We start from the raw sequence: 14,256 nt of genomic DNA, 5'->3' as shown, positions 1-14,256 counted from the left end.
AACGACTGCGCTCTCCTGCTTCTCAAGGTTTACTCGACTGCCAGAACAATACTCATTTTCACCCTGAGGGAATGAGTATTACTTTTTTCTTCCCTCTAGGAATAACGCTGGAGTCGTCATTTGAGCAAAGTGGAATAAGCTTTTCCAGTTCTACCTATAAAGGGCTAAACCAGTCCTAAGCGGGACAGCACATCTTACAAAGAATGACATTTGTCAGAAAGAAGCACTCTAGGATAAAAGTTAAGCAGCAAGCACAGCACATTTCAAGAAAATCTGGGCGATCCTAGAATTAAGGCTGTTCATTATTGTCTTGCTTGAGCCCTGCAGTGGATGCACCCAACACACAAGCTTTTCATGGGATTCTGCATCCACATGGTGCTTCTGTTCACAATGTCAAAACCCATCCCATGAAATGACACAGAAAACTTCAACTTGAGCTGGTCTAGTCTAGCAAAGGCACAAGCGATTCGAAACAATCATATGGGGATTAATTAAATCTTAGATGAGGGGGTCACTAAAGGGCAAAATAAACTGCCATCTCTCACCTCAGGACGTGTTTTCTGGTCTTTTAATCATTCCTGCATCTCCTGCTTGAGCCCTCCCAAGTTCAAGCCCAGGTGTGCTGGTTCAGACCATGGCTATATCCCCACCACCAGCTATAAAGAGAAACCTAGGGAACAGTACAAACAGGGCAAACAAACGTGATACCTCCCTTGCGCCCTCTCCCAGCCTCCCACCATTTTTGGCTCAAGAAGTTCCTGAGCCTGGTGTAGTATGCTTACTTAATAACCACCAACGATCTCCCTTCCAATATCCGTTGAGAGCCCACTTTCCTGCACATACAATGTCACCAGGGAAGGAGTCCCACTAGTCCCACAGGCACCTCACCAGTTTCAGGCACAGAAGACACCAAGCCTCCTTCCCATCATCACAGGACTGTCTGAAAGGGCTGTGCTAGTCCTTGGTCATCCTTTTCCACTGGGAACCACTAACATTTCAACGTAGTACCCTCGTGGCCACCAGCTCCTCTGCAGTGACAATGTTTCTCAGGGACAGACTCCTCTGTTTTTCACTTCTGGTATGGGTTAAAGTGGCTCTTGCTTGCACGTGGCCAACCATCTAGCCAAGCCCTCCCGTAGGGCACTTCTGTCTTCTCCACTGCTTTCCAGTCCATGCACCTTTCCACCACCTACCAGGACAACCTGTGGTGATTCCAGGCTTGCTTCCAAGATACCAATGGGAAGACCACACAGCTTACAGCCAAGAGCAGGTCCCTCTGAGACTTCTCCAGAAACACCACTGCATTAGATTCCCCACTCAGACCTACATTTTCTGACTGATAGGATCATCCTTCTTAAAACACATACAATATTGATTTTCTGTCAATTCAGTTTCCTAATGAAGATGTCAGGGGATACAAAAATCAAATGCTGTGCAGAATTTGATTGCATCAATATGTCACTTTGTCAAGCAATTTTGTAATGATAAAAGATTACTAACTTGACAGAATCTTTTACACATGAACTTCTGTTAATTCATGTTGCGTAAGCATCCTTTAACAGTTGCATTTCTCCCCCTCCCACATATTTCATTCTGCTGTGGACTGTTCCCCTGTTTTCACAAAAAACTCATGTCAGGCTGACGGATTTGTAGCCACCCATCCTACCACACTCACTTTTCTTAAACACTGGCATGACATCATCTTTCTTCCAGGCCTTAGGAATTTCTCCAGTGTTAAAAGACTTACTGGAAATCAGCATTAATAGACCAGATTGATCCTCAGCCAAGTCTTCTGTTGTTTTCTGTTTTATTTTAAATACTGCATGCAAGTAATTCAATCCTGCTGATTTCAGTTACTGCAGGAAATGAAAGCAAAATGTCACTATGTCCATATACAGCAGTATCATCTGCCTTTCTTCAAAGCAAAGATCATTAAAAATGACTGAGCATTTCTTCTTCTCTTCCACTTGTAGAATTGTTATCCCATAATGGGTCAAATGACTGTTAACTCTGTGTGTGTGTGTTCCTAAATACAACTACAAAACCTCCCAAATTTAAGATTTTTAGTTAATTTTAAACCTAACACAAAACATTTTTTTTCCAGAGGAAAATGTGATTTGGGAGAAAAAAACAAGGGAAAAATCCCAGCCAGAAGACTGCAGCTTGGCACAGTAAGTTTCCCAGTCGTACACATAGCCCCAATCCAGCTCCAGCTAAGAGGAGCTGAAATACCACCACTGATTTCAGTAGGACTGGAGAGGGCACATTTTGTTCACATTTAGCGTACACTTAATAAAAATGATCTGCTGCAAACATTTAGTATGCAACTTAAAAATCCTCCTAATACATCTGAAGAAATAAAACCTACAGAAAATAATTTTTATTTCCACACTTAATGCAAGCTTCAGGCCCTCAATAAGATGTCTACAGCAGCAAATTTCACTTTCAACATCTTCTGCCACTGACTAGAGCAGAGTAGTTGATCTTTTTATGTAAGCTGGGGGGGCAATGCTTGTTCTTTCCTTACTTGCACTTTTGGTCTTTGTAATACAGCTATAGTGATCATATTCAAATCTTTATTGGCAAAAAAGAATGGCTTTAGTAAAGAAAAAGCATTCAAAATCTTTGAACATAGCTTTGAATCTGTGAAGATGCTAGGCACTATTTTAATGCTCCAGCATACGTCCGTTCACGCTGAACTGAGACAGCAGGATTATTTACAGATCTAAAATTATTAGCATGCATGACAGCTAACAGGATCAGGACCAATAAAATTAGTGCTTCAGAAAATTAGGAGCATGAGAAGCAAGTGCCATTTTCAATCTTCAGTATAACAGCTGGGAGTATGACTACTATGTGTGTATATATACATGTTATTATTCATCTTGAGATACCTGATTTGAGAAAGAAATTCACAAACATTTAACTCGTTGCATTCAGTCATCCAACATGCTACTAAAGTGTGTAATGGGAGCAAAACTTAAAATCAACACAACTTTAAAAAAAATAGAGGAAGAAATTAAAAGAGAAAGGAAATTAGGAAAACCAGATTTCTAGACAGTGATGGAAAACAGCCCGGACACCTGCAGGCACAAAGAAGCAAACTGAGAGGAGGAGAAAGAAACTCTGTGTGGATTAAACGTAAAGGGATTTAAGTCATTAACAAGAGATCAAAGAGAACATTAGAAGGGAGGGAAGGCTTTACAAGTGTCTGAGATAGGAGACCTTGGAGAGGAAATATGACTGGGATAAAATCATTATGGCTCACACTAAAAAAAATAAAGGGAGTAGGACGATGGTTGGAATTAGCTGGAGTCCATGCTTGGTTATAAGCTATATGATGACAGAAACCCAAAACGTTTCTAAAAAAGGCCAACTAGAAATAACAGGAGGGCTTTTTCACTCTACCTAATACGTGATGGAAAAACTAGTATCAGGAGTGGTAAAGAACCATTGTAGACACCCACTGGGCCTGGGCAAGTGAGTAAAAATCATACATCACTTTTGTACACGATCGCCAGTGTTGCACGGATGCAACAACATTTGCACTCACAAAATCTGCTTCCATGCAAATGCAGATTGATCACTAATGAATTTCATTCATGCACAACTGACAGACAGAAAAGCACAGCGACTGGAACTACAGTGGCTTACATCAGCTGAGGTTCAGTTGTGTCCATGACTATAGGCATCCAAGTCAGTAAATGGTGGCCTATGCTGTAAGCAATGGAAATAGTATGAATAGAGACTAGAGACATGAATTGAAAAAAAAAAATCATAAATTAGGCATCCAATCTCTTTGCAAAGGAAGAGAAGCTGAGGGCTTAACTGGCTCTCTGCAAGCTCTTCAAGAAAACACAGGACAGAAGTGTATGAACGATGTTTATACGTAAGTAACTGAGCTATTCACAACTCTGATTAAGACTAGCAGGTACTCAAACTCAGGAGGAAGTTTAGCAACGTTCAGAAAAAGAAAAAAAAAAAGAGGAATTAGAAGCATATGAAAAAAGTATCCTACAAAAGAAACCTTCAAAACTGCATTTTAGTCCCCACGTCATTAAGTGACAAATCTACTGAAAATGGAAAATGGTCCAACAGGCTGAATTAGGAAGATAGTTGATAAATAAAGCAAACAAAAGCAGTCTTCAAGGTGTAAGAAAGCATGTGAAAAAAAGAAAAAGCAAGAAATCATGCCAGTGCTCAGTTAAGGAAGCGTGCAGTACTCCTTCACTCCCCACTTATATCTTTTCTAAAAACAAAAAGAAAGCCCCACACATTCAGATAAGTCATAATAACTGTTTCAAGGACACAGAAAGGAACAAGAGGTTAGCTGCAGATAGTGTAATAATGTGCCCACAGATAGAAAATTCTTAGTACATCTTCTGCTCCTGCTCCATGCCTTATCTCGGTGTTCATAATGACAAATGGAAAGCACAAGCCGGCACAGATAACTCTCATAACGTGAATGCACATATGCAAATGCCAGTGTGACGGAGGAAGAGCTTCCAAGGCACAAAGAACAATAGGGGCTGTCCACCAGCCCTGCTAGCCTTCGGTGGGAAGAGAAACCCCGAGCACCCAGGTGCTAGGACAGTGTACATGGTAAAGTCCGTTCAGCACACAGCAAACGCCACTCAGCAGGGACCTTGCTCTAACTGGTAGCTCTACATATGGAAACCTCACCTGGTGCAAGAAAAGTCGGACAGAAAGATGCTGCAAACACAGAAAGCCCTAGGGTGAAAGATTTTGGAAAACGAAAAAAAAAAATCTATTCCCAATTCTTTAGGGGGAAAGAAGCTCTTCTGAAACATGAAAGAAGGATGGAAATACCTGCTGAGCTGCCTGTGGGTTTTCACCTCCACCACTCCGGTCAAAAGGCAGTCACAGAAGCCCTGGGGCTGAGCAGCCCTTCTCTCCCGAAGTAAGCAGGTGTGGGTAGGTCACGGCTGGTCCCCCAGCACCCCTGCTTCCCCAACACGCTGCAGAAAGCTCTCCCCAGCCGCTGCCTCTGGTGAAGACAGCCCTGGGCGAGCCCCACAGTACCACTTGCACAGAAAAAGAAAAGCAATCTCCTCTGAGGTTTTCCAAATCTTTTTATGCTACTATTTATTTTTACACTTCCACTGAAGCTTCAGACAGGATCAAAAGCCTAAAAGGAAAAATAAAACTTCTTTATTTAGAGACTTAACTCTGAAAATTGCTGCTCATTCTACCTGTTTCACCAACACAACAGAAATACCACACTTTTGACAGTCTGTACCTTACTGAATAAACACGTATGGCACTTCAGACGTTAGCTCAGATAAAACACAGGCACCTATACACACACACACACACGAAGCTGCAAAGACCACGAACAAATATTGCTTGAAAGGAGGAGCAGGGAAAGTGCAAGCTTTGCAAGCTGCAGGCTCCAGAACTGGAGAATTAACTGGAAACATCTAATCAGGGATGCAGAACCCTGTAACATTATGATTTATTTAACACAGTCAAACAATGGCCAGAGGCAATGAATCATATAGGAGATGACAAAGCTGCAGGAGATTTCCGTCATCTAGTTTAACCTGCACATTGATCAGAGTTTACCCCCTTATTAATCACTTGAGATCATAATCTAACACACTCTTAAACACCTCCCCTGATTATGCTTCACTTACCCCCTTGTCCTTATGCAGGTCACTCCATTGCTAATTGCACTTCTAGTTAGGAGAAAAAGTGTCTACTGTCTAATTTAATTTTGTCTTTTTTAGTTTCAAGCCGTTGCTCCTTGTTATGCTGTCTCAAGCACTGTAAATAATCCCTCCCCCTCCTCCGTATTATTACCTCTCAAATATTTATAGACTGTTATATCCACCCTTAGTCTCCTTTTCTACAAGCCATACATCATTTTTGTCACCCTTCCCTCTATCCTTTCAGATTTATCTATGTCCTTTTATAATGAGATGCTCAAAACTCCTTTGCAGCGTTCCCGAGTACAGCAAAACCAAAGCAGCGGAGAGAGGCAGAAACGCCCCCCTTGCTTCACAAGCAATACCTTTTTAAACAACTCCGAGCAAAACGCACATGATTTTGGTAGGAACTGAAAATTACAAAGCCGTGGCCACCACACAGCAGAGTGCTTCATTCATCACATAGTTGTATCAGTGAGAAATTAAAAAAGCCTATTAAGGGAAAGCTTTATCCTAAACGAAGGAAAGATTGTTCAAAGCAGAACACTCTCTGAATATTTACTTAGTCCAGCATAAAAGAGATTTAGCAACTGAGAAAACCACTATACAGGCAAAAGACCATCTCCAGCAACTACTTCCCAAGACAAAGTCTAACTTGTGCTGTGGAAATAATGCCAATGCAAGAGAGGTAAGACAGTTCACAAACTCTTAAAACAGACACTTGCGACTGTGATTCTTTTTCTCTCATCTTAACTGCAACGAACTGGAGAAAAACAGACGATTATGGATGGAAAGGTATCAGTTATTCACAGGTGAAGGATGCAAAACTTATTTCTTTGCCAGCTGTTACAATCCAGTAAAGACACATCAAGTTCAACTACGCTCTTTTCTTTTGAACATAGATTTGTTGGCTGTGGGAGAAGCTGGGGAAAAGCACCAGGAAGCAATAGATGGGGCTGCTCGGCTCTCGGTATCGAAGGAGAGTTGGCAGGACCAGGAGGCAGCCAGCAACTGAAACTGGTGAAGAAGTAGCAGTAGGCACAGCAGAAGAAAATAATCGTTAGAAAGTAACGAAGAGACAAAAACAAAAGGACAGAGCAGGACGGACCAGTAACCACCGCAGATCCACCAAGACCTCTGAGGACATGCAGCCATCATATTAGCCCTGGAACAGGCAGGCAAAGCAGCTAATGCCTCCTTCTCCTTACCGCTCAGCCCTGCTGAGGCTGCTGCCACCTGAACTAGCAATCCTCTCCACCACCTGTCAACCCCCATGATGTTAATTTTCTGTTGAAATCTACCATAGATTTAGTCATTGAGTGTTTTTATGTCAAAAAAATCAGGATTTATTTCCCTGGCTTACGAATGCTGATCAGTATTGAGGCTGGCTGAATTTCAAATTTCAATACGTTGACTTAATGTCAATACAAAAAAGTAGGCATTTCATAGAATCACAGAAGAGTTTAGTTTGGAAAGGACCTCTGCAAGTCAGCTGACCCAAACTCTGCTTAAAGCAGGGCCAGCTCCACAGTTGGATCATGTTGCTCAGGCACCATCCAGCTGAGCTTTGAGTCTCCCCAAGGTAGGAGGCTCCCCAACCTCTCTGGGCAACCTGTTCCAGTGCTTAAGCACTCTCACAGTGGTATGTCCATGGCAGTTTCCCCACCAGTTGATTAGAATGAGACTTTTTTTGACAAAACTGAAATTCTGACAGCGTATGACACTATACTGGAAAGGCTTAAAAGGACTTTCTTTCAAAAAGAAAATTTCTCACTTTTTTCAAAACCAGGCCATGATACCTTCTGATCATAACAACTTCTTTTTTTACCTCATTACCTATGCAGCACAACAGCTGCAAGGTCATGGCATCTATTTTTGAAATCACAATACAGTGTTATAGAAAAGGTCAATGCAAAAGATAACATCAAAAAAGCAAAGGAAGAGTAAAGAAGGCAAGGTAGGGTTTTCAGAGGCACCTAGGGCATTGCAAGTTCAAAGGGATCTCAGTACCATCATTAGGCATATTATTACTGCTGACCCCACTACAGTCCCTATTTATGAGCAGATAAAAACCGATCTGTTCCTCAAAGAGTTTCAAAGTGAAGGCAGCACCTACTTAGAGAAATGTAGAAAGACCACTATTTTGTTTCCATCACGCATAATAAATGTAGCAAAGGGAAATAACAAGCACAAGCTTATTACTCACAATTGCTGATACTGGTATGTTTAACTTGTCAACCAGTGATACTACGAAGGCACCTGAACAATGCCATTATCAATGGTCATTGCAAAGCCAACGGCAAATTGACCACTGCAGAGCACAGGAGCAGGAGCTGGCATTTAGCATCATACAGTAATCCTGTCTATATTGGATGCTTCTAAATTGGGCCAACACGAGCACAGAGCAGCAAAAAGAAGGGGTGCTTTCCAGCACCTTCCAGTCATCAGCTGATGTATGTTGCAGCCACCCCACCCCACCCGCCAAATGCCAAACATGACCCTTGGTCTGTGACGAGGATCAAATAAAATGGAGGAAAGGTGAAATACGCTGTCTCCTTCCTTTAGTGTGAGCAGCTCTCACTTGAAGGCGTTTCATGATCACGCTTCCCCGTCCCCCACCCCCCAGTGATTTCTAAATATTAAAATGGCAGAGGTACCAAACTGACATGGAACATGGAAGAACGCAAGTTTTAAAAACTGAGTGTGTCTGAAAGGCACATTTTAAATGCCTCACCATAGTCTTTTCCTGAGTTTTGCACACTAGTTAACCTAACAAGATGTACTTACCCTACAGAAGGAAGGACAATTACTTTAGATGCCCTGGAACAACGACTTTCTGCTGCTCTGTACAATTAAACGGCTTTTGCTATCAGCAACCTGCAACTTTTTAAGGGAAAATGCACAGAAACTATACAATCTGTTTGCAAGAGGTTCTGCTAATGCCCTGCGACCACGATCTGCTCCCTTCCAACTACGCTGCAAATTCCCAGTTTGCTTCTGAGTGGGGAAGATGCGCTCCATCCAAATTACACATGGTTTCCAAGCTTGAGATGGTAAATGCACACACCCCTACACTATGACCATGATAATTCATTTTTCCCCTTTTCAAAAACAGCATGTCATGAAGGGATCTGAAAAATTGTCTCTGGTCTCTCCAGGTGTCACAATATTTCTGATCTGGGGGTAAAATGGATACAGAGAGGAAAGACTCTGTCTCTGGCACTATGTCTGATTTGTGTGACTCCTTCACACATTACTCCTCTGCTGGCAAACAACACTCTGCGTGATGGGAGTCCAAAAGAAAAACTGCTCTTCTGAAGCCAAAAACTTACAGGGGAACAGAATTACCACTGTCAAAACCATCTCTTGCCCAGTCTAATGCGTGTCATACAGGGCACGCTGCACTCCAGGAGCTGCCAGCTCCGCTGGGGCTTGCAGGGAGCTGCTGACTTCCCCTGCTACAAAGGGTTTCACTCTCTCTGCCTGCCTTAATGATTACTGTAAATTCTTGCAAAATCAGCACCTCAGCCTACCAAACTGAGACACCGTGACACTAGCTCCAACAGGGTCTCTCACGTTCCTTGCAGTTGAAGGTACCAGTAAAATGATAAAACAGCAATGTAAGAATCCTTCGAGTACCTGGTCCTGAAACAACCTGACACCTAAAACAAGAACTTCATGTCACATCACACCTGGCAGTTTCTTATCTAACAGAAGATCTTTATATGCTAAAAAAAGAAAGCATCAGAATACTTAAGCAGTATTCCTCACTGAAAAATCCGACTTTTCAGGGTGAAGCCTGTACTCCGACATCTGATGAAGCCACCCTACAGGTCTGGCTGAACACAGAGCACCTTCTGCAGCTTCAGAGCCCGCATGCCATCACTGGTGGCGTTAAATCCATACCCACAAGTACTTACACTGCTTTCAACAGACGAACCTACCAAAATTAGTTGGGACAGAACTTTATGCAGTGCAGCCGCTTTTGAGCTAAGCATGAATTTCTGTTGGTACTTAGGTGCCTAAAAACAAAATTATGAACCCAATTTCCTATTCATTCCCAGATTCTTCCATTTCTGGTAAACAAAGCTGACCCTGCCTTGATTCTTGGCTGGAATCACTTCTTCTCTCTGAAGATGAAGCTCTGTATTTTAAATGTTGTCACCCACACACAGTTATTTAGTAAAATGCTTGAGAAACAATGTATTTGAGTTGCTCACAAAGAAAAAACCGCTGTAAGAAAGATGACTGCAAACCATTTACAATTGCTTTGACCAAAATTTTTCAAACAATTCAAATTACTTTAAAATTAGGCATTTTCATGTTTTCAAGTCTTTATACAAGCATGTGAATTGCCTTAAGCTTGTTTAATTAATGTTTTTCATTAAGACCATAATTTAATTCAATTAGTAAGAAATTATTAAAGTGGGATTAATAAATTAAATACCTCCACTGATATTTTAAAACCATTAAGATAAAAGTTTATGCAAATTTTGTTGACAGTAAGACAATTTCATTTTTTTGCCTTTCTGTATAAGCAAGGTTTTTCTTGTTCTCCTGAGTTACACACAATCTCTATACATTACTGAATATACTACTTTAATCTTTAGCCAGCTTTTTCCATGTCTATAGACAAAGCATGCAGTAATCCAAATACGAAAGGAGTAATTGCATCGATTCAAAGGCGACACTAACACGATTGCAATAAAGAAAACAAAAAAGCTAATAAAAAGCTATTTATTGTTTTATCAACCAGTTCTTCTAAAAGCTTCCCGAAGAAATTCCTCCACATTGGTCTGAAACTGCCTGTCTGCAATGGATGCAACAAATCCATCTGACAAGGCTTTAAATGGCCTGCAAAACAGAGTGATGTCATTTGACAGACACACGTATGTGCTGTCCTTTTATTAGTTAATGCAAGGCATTGTCCACTTCAGAAGCATCTTTTTAACTGGGAAGTATATTCACCTGTATTATTGACATCAGCACAGATGATTTAAAATGAATGAAATTTCCTTTTCCTTTCCTTCATGTTTGTTTGCTTTTTTCTTTTTTCTGTCTATACAGCGGAAGTCAATTACATCAGTTTCATTTTTATACATATTCAATTGCTATATCTGTCAGGCATAAGCTCTGCATAGGAAAAAGCATTTTGCCTAGTCTTCACTTCAGTGCCTTTAAGTCCCGGTTGTGCTTAGCCACGGTTTTACTGAATCTGCAGACAAATACTCGTTTTTGGTTTTGGGGGTTTTTTTTGTTTGTTTTACAAGGGTTAAACGCAGTCAGTAAGGTGTAGTAGAGTAGAAGGACTGCATCAGTCTTTCGTAGTTCGTCACACCTGGCCACACAGAACAGATGTACCACCACATCAAGTCATGTAAGGTGGGCAGCTCTCTGCTGCTGGGGTCAATGACATTACCTATATACTTGGCTCCTATACAATGCTGAAAACTCTCCAATTTTGAAGAAGATACACAACCAGCCAACATGCAGTTGCCAGGACTGTGGCAGAAGCACACGTTTTGAGAGAAAGGAGAAAAGCTCCTCATAAATCTCTGCTTGCAGGTATACACCCTACTGAATTCAATTACAGCGCCAGTCTATACCAAACTAATTTTGATTTTCAAGTAAAAATTAATAATCAATTAAATAATTAAAATATGAAAGACTGATCTTGGGTTCTCCCCTTTTGCTAACTGTACCAACAGTGCAACTGTTCCTGGAGAAGGGACTCTCCACAACCCTGCCGCTGCAGGCAGGGGAAGAGGTGCAACAGCAGGCACACGTAAGCAACGTTAGCCCTTGCCCCAAGCGGTAAGCATCGCTCTCCCAGCACTTTACCTGATGGTGTGCTAGCTGCTGTCATGGCTGTACTCGTTGAGTGCGTAGGGCTGCTGTTTTCCAACAAGAGGCAAGAGCTGCCACCACTGTTCTTCTTAACAAACGTCTCAGGGGCACTGGGCAGGGGCACCGGGTGACTGATTCCCAGTTCCTCTTCCTGAGCTTGCTGCCTTCTCAGTGCAACCTGGGAACAAGAAGACAGACATAGGGCATGCTCTCTGGCTTGAGCACAATTTATAATGGCAACAATGAAAGACTCAAACTCAAGGCTGTTTTTTCCTCTTGGTACTCCTACGGTGTTGACGTCACAATCCAGTGGGTAGAGGAGGATATAAAGGAGGTTATAAACCTATTTAAAACCAACCCCTTTTTGTGTCCAAACATATATGAACAAACCTATGAAATGCTGGTGCTATATACATCTCCCTCCACATGAAGGCCACATGAAGACATTAAAGCTGACTATTCACACCACACAGTCACCCTTGGGCAAAGCATACTGTGAAAAGCAGAGTCACTACCCTCCTCCCTGCTTGATGCACAGCTGCTGGGGATAAGAAATTCATCTGCTTGCAAGGCTCTGCTGTGTCTCTTCATCAATATAAAGCAGCTCTTATCTGCTGCTTTGTCCAAGCTTGCTGGGCTCCCTTGCTGGCTCTTTGCTGGAAAACCCTCCAAGGGAACTTTAGTGCACAGTACACTGTACACAGAGAGCTATCATGGCAGAAGCATGGCAAATGTAGGGAACCATCCTGCAAGCATCTCAGCCAGTGTCACACACAGCAGACAGCTCGCCAGGCCTGCAGCAGCAGGAGCTCCTAATTTCTTTCTAGCACTGATGTTATACCATAGCTTAGCTGGCACTGGCAAAGCCCACAGGCACTATGCAGTCTGGACATGGGTGCAAACAAACCACATTCCCTGCTTACTGAAGATACAGAGGACCTTTTCTGCTTCATCTGAACTGGCAGATCAATTCTGCAGATCAATTTTGCACAGCCATCCTCCCGTGCCAAGTATGACATGTTGTCCAGGCAGTAAACATGACACTGGGAGCTTTACAGCTACCTACCCTGCAACTTGCCAGGTGACTTGCATCTGTATTTGAACCTTGGAAATCTGTCCCAGATTGCAGAGTGGGATCATGGGCTTTTCCTGCTGGAAATTCTCCTGGGTAACTTGGACAGGATTTCCCTCCATTTCCATGTTCAACAGCAACATTTTTCTAATACAGATGCGTAGTACCGTTAGAGAAAATAATAATAGCTCTTGCAATAGAGACATCCCAAACAGGGGGTGTAGACTTGCAAACACCACGGGTAACTTCGACTTCACAAGCCAATAACCTTGACCTGCAAAATTCCACCAGCACCAAGGGGCTTATTGCAAAAAAGGGGGAAAAACAGACTTTCAATGTGTAACTCCTCCACAGATAAGGTTCAGTTACGGATGCTTTCAAAGCCACTTTCACATACTAGTCAGGGAAGAGAAAGCCCTGAGGAGGGCCACCGCCCGGACCCGCTAGCAGAAGGCATTCACCACCTGACAGAAGCTGCTGAGCAGCAGGAGAACAGTCTGTGCAGAAGGGGACACTTGTGCAGGCAACACCCCATTCTGTGCTCCCTCCCCCGAGGCAGGCAGCAAAGGGATCCACGTTTATTATTCCATGGTTCACACCGGGCAGAGAAACCGCATGTAACTTGGGCATAATAACAATTTCTGGACTGCCGTGCCACCGACAAGGAGGAATTATTTAGAGGACGTTTAATATACCTGCACTGAATAATTAAATAAAAAAGTAGGGAAGGATTTAATCCAGGGCTGCTAAGGTTTTTAAAATCTGTCAGTGGGACATTTCATTTCATGCGGGATCACAAAGCTCTACAATTAACTGCAAATTGGGTCGGTGGGTCTGCTATCACTGCCTTTACTTGCACCAGTAGTCCTAACGCCTTCCAATTAATGTGTGTGCAAGGGACTATTTGCACGAACGAGAACGTGGAACCCCGCTCACAGAGCTCAAGCATGCTAGTAGCCATTACACTCCCAGGACTCCTCTTAATGAAGTTTTAAAGATAAGGATCACAAGGACTGATACAGCGGTCATTTACATTGCCAAAGAGTTGTGACTTCAGCGGGACTACCTAACGGAAAAAGTTATTGCTACACAGAACTGGATGCAGTTTGGTTTCTTGGCGAAATACTACGGAGTCCTCGTTTAGATTTAAGATGACCCAGCTACACAGCTATTTACAGAGCTGCCCTATGCAAAATCAGGAACAACGCCGTTAAAAAAAGTCTTTTTAGAAATGCACTCAACTAAAGCCACCTAGCATCAGGAAAAGCAGATACACCGAATCTGAAACCACCAGTGGAAAATATTCTCGCTAACCAATTAGTTGGCTAGATTATTCATTATCTAGTTAAAAACAAGTTGAAAAACTGCAATTTGACGTTAACTAGAAGGCTTCCTCTCTGAAGGTTTTAAAACAGATCCGCGCACTTCAGGACTGCCAGCACGCTTCGGCTCTGCCCGTTTCCAGACGGAGATGCATTCAGGCGTGCTCAGAGGTGAGCCGCCAAACGCTCACCGCTACCGCTTGCCACTGCTGCTGCTAGCTCACCGCGACTTAAATCCTACACGCCTTCAGGGCATCTCCTATTTTTATGCCAAAAAAAAAAAAAAAGGAAGACAGCGAAAAGCCTCATTAATTTAGGAAGACGGCGGTCTACCTCCAGCCCGGGG

The 14,256-nt window shown here is 42.6% G+C and overlaps 1 protein-coding gene across 1 annotated transcript in view; it reads right to left on the bottom strand.

The window, feature by feature from the left end:
• DMRT1 (doublesex and mab-3 related transcription factor 1) overlaps positions 1-12,535 on the bottom strand; it is a 59,269-nt gene extending 46,734 nt beyond the window's left edge. Inside the window, exons 1-2 of the mRNA XM_009279952.1 lie at positions 12,440-12,535; positions 11,511-11,694 (exon numbers count right to left, since the gene is read on the bottom strand). Of these exons, the coding sequence (XP_009278227.1) occupies positions 11,511-11,694; positions 12,440-12,535 (280 nt within the window). The remainder of the gene's footprint in view (positions 1-11,510; positions 11,695-12,439) is intronic.
• Between the last annotated feature and the right edge of the window lie 1,721 nt (positions 12,536-14,256).

The sequence above is a fragment of the Aptenodytes forsteri genome, unplaced genomic scaffold, assembly GCF_000699145.1.
Source record: "Aptenodytes forsteri isolate BGI_AS27 unplaced genomic scaffold, ASM69914v1 Scaffold99, whole genome shotgun sequence".
NCBI lineage: Eukaryota > Metazoa > Chordata > Aves > Sphenisciformes > Spheniscidae > Aptenodytes > Aptenodytes forsteri.
This window is presented reverse-complemented; position numbering and strand designations above follow the sequence as displayed.